At 41.1% G+C, this 2,500-nt stretch overlaps 1 protein-coding gene across 15 annotated transcripts in view; it reads left to right on the forward strand.

Annotated features, from left to right (window-relative positions):
- The window catches only part of tnikb (TRAF2 and NCK interacting kinase b), a 55,715-nt gene that overhangs the window by 7,861 nt on the left and 45,354 nt on the right, over positions 1-2,500 (forward strand). For all 15 annotated transcript variants that reach the window (XM_046833683.1, XM_046833673.1, XM_046833675.1 and 12 more), the window contains exon 2: positions 1,504-1,569. In XM_046833683.1, the coding sequence (XP_046689639.1) occupies positions 1,504-1,569 (66 nt within the window). The remainder of the gene's footprint in view (positions 1-1,503; positions 1,570-2,500) is intronic.

Consider the following 2,500-nt stretch of genomic DNA (forward strand, 5'->3'; position numbering starts at 1 on the left):
TTTTCAGTGTTTACTGAATAAATAAATTATTCACTGATTTTCATGAACTTCTGCTACACGGGTCTGATGGCTGTGGAGAAGCTTCGAGGTTTTCGTTTATGCAAATGAAGGTGACTGTTTTTCCTTGAGCTTCATTTAGACCTCGAGCTTTGATGTGTGATTCCACTTCTTCTGTTTTACATTTAATGTTTATTCAAACTGCAGCAGCTGCTTTATAATCACCTGATCACCATGTTCTCAGCGTTCTACACGTTCTACACGTTCTCAGCGCTCTACACGTTCTCAGCGTTCTACACGTTCTACACTTTCTTAGCATTCTACACGTTCTACATGTTCTCAGCATTCTACACATTCTGCACGTTCTCAGCATTCTCAGCATTCTACACGTTCTCAGCGCTCTACGCGTTCTACAGGTTCTCAGCGTTCTACACGTTCTCATCGTTTTACACGTTCTGCACGTTCTTAGCGTTCTACATGTTCTCAGCGTTCTACAGGAGCTATACGTTCTCAACGTTCTACAGGTTCTACACGTTTTCAGCGTTTTACACCTTCTCAACGTTCTACACGTTCTGAGTGTTCTCAGTGTTCTCAGTGTTCTCAGCTCATTTTCTCACATGTGCTTGGTGAAGGAGCTCAGAGATGGTTCAGAGATGTGGTGATGATCTCCTGTAGTTTTTAGTAAAGATATTTCTCTATTCTGCTTTATATTTAAATGTAAATATTCCTGAGAACGTGTAAAAGCTCTGTGTATCTGACTTGTGTTGCACAAGAGATGAAATGAATCACCTTCATGGAGACACCAGTCAGTCCACTACATCACACCACACTGTGGAGGATTATTTTACTGTAACCACACACACACACACACACACACACACACACACACACACACACACACACAGGTTTTATGTTGTTTGATTTTCAGGTATCTGACCCTCACTGAAATGCTCCCAAAGCTCTTTAGAATGTTGTTGGTTGTTGGTTTCTGTGGTTGTTGTAGTTTTTTCTTTCACTGGTCCAAATATAATTTGCTGTGTTACAACTACAAATGAAAGCAACATGCAGCAGCCAATCAGCTTCCTGTTCCTGGAGTGAATCTCTGCGACTGTACCACAGACGTATAACTCATTATTGGGGAAGAAGTTCAGCGATACTCCGCTGGAACAGAGTGAATTCAGGGTTTGGGTAAAATCCAGTCACTACGTGTTTGTGTGTGTTTGATGTGCTGATATCAGTTTTTCAGTTCTTCTCTGATGCTTTAAAAAACAGGTCTTAAAAAAAACATATTCGACTGTGAAACATTTAATCATTAAAAATAAATGTGAGATTTAATGAGATGAATGTTGCTTAATTATCTGCTGTTATAATATAAAGTGTGTGAAATTGATCAGTGTGTGTGTGTGTGTGTGTGTGTGTGTACGGATTATGCACTAATCTCTCTGATGCTCTGCTGAGGAAGATAATAGCGTCTAATCTGTGTTTCTGAATGTTTCTTCTCGTCAGGACCCTGCGGGAATCTTCGAGTTGGTGGAGCTTGTGGGAAATGGAACATACGGCCAAGTGTACAAGGTAAGTGCCCTTAGCAGGGTTAATTTAATCCCCTGTAAGAGCACAGGATTTGTATGATGATCATGTTAGAGCCAGTCCTGAGACACTCACGTATTATTACACTTCTGAGCTGCTGGAAACGTGTCCTGGCTGCGTGTGGAATGCAGTGGCGTGTCGAGACCCGTGCCTTTCTGTCAACTCTCCTCTTCTATCTGTTCACTGTGATCCTCTTACAAACAACTCGATCTGTTTCACGTGTGCAGATAAACAAAACAAAACGTTCTCACGTGTGCAGATAAACAAAACAAAACGGTGAAACAGATGCAGGTTTTTTGGAGCAGTAGGTATCTGACGGTGCTTTGAATTCTGTTCTGTTTGTGTTACTGAGTCACTAGTGATGGGGCGGAGTAAAGCGTCCCTGTGGGCGTGTCTAACATGATTGACAGGAGAGACTTAATCACTGGTGATGGGAAGATCGGATCATTTTACTCTGTGACTCGGTTCTTTGAATCAAAATAAACAGCTCTTTTTTTGTCATTTTTATTCCTTTGATCAGAAATGTAATGAAATGTTATATTTTCTATAATCAGATCTCCAACACGTCTACATACACCATCTTTAAATATAGTTCATTAATAAAAATATGACGATGCAGTTAACAAACATGCGGGCGATGCGCTGTGGTGACCCCTAACGGGAGAAGCCGAAAGAAAGTTAACAAGTTGTGATCAACAGAATGATGAGCTTTACCTCTCATATCTCCTGCTTTGACTCGTTTGTTCTTTTTTTCACGTGACTTCAATATACAGAGTGCAAAGCCTCAGTGGGAGTCACGTGACTCGGACTAGAAGAGTCGATTCTGTTTCCTGTATGTGACCTACGGAGATTTTGCGATGCTTTGCTCATGTGCGCCAGTAGAAAACGAATGAATCATTCTTTGAGACGACTCGTT

The sequence above is a fragment of the Silurus meridionalis genome, chromosome 21 (genome assembly GCF_014805685.1).
Source record: "Silurus meridionalis isolate SWU-2019-XX chromosome 21, ASM1480568v1, whole genome shotgun sequence".
Taxonomy (NCBI): domain Eukaryota; kingdom Metazoa; phylum Chordata; class Actinopteri; order Siluriformes; family Siluridae; genus Silurus; species Silurus meridionalis.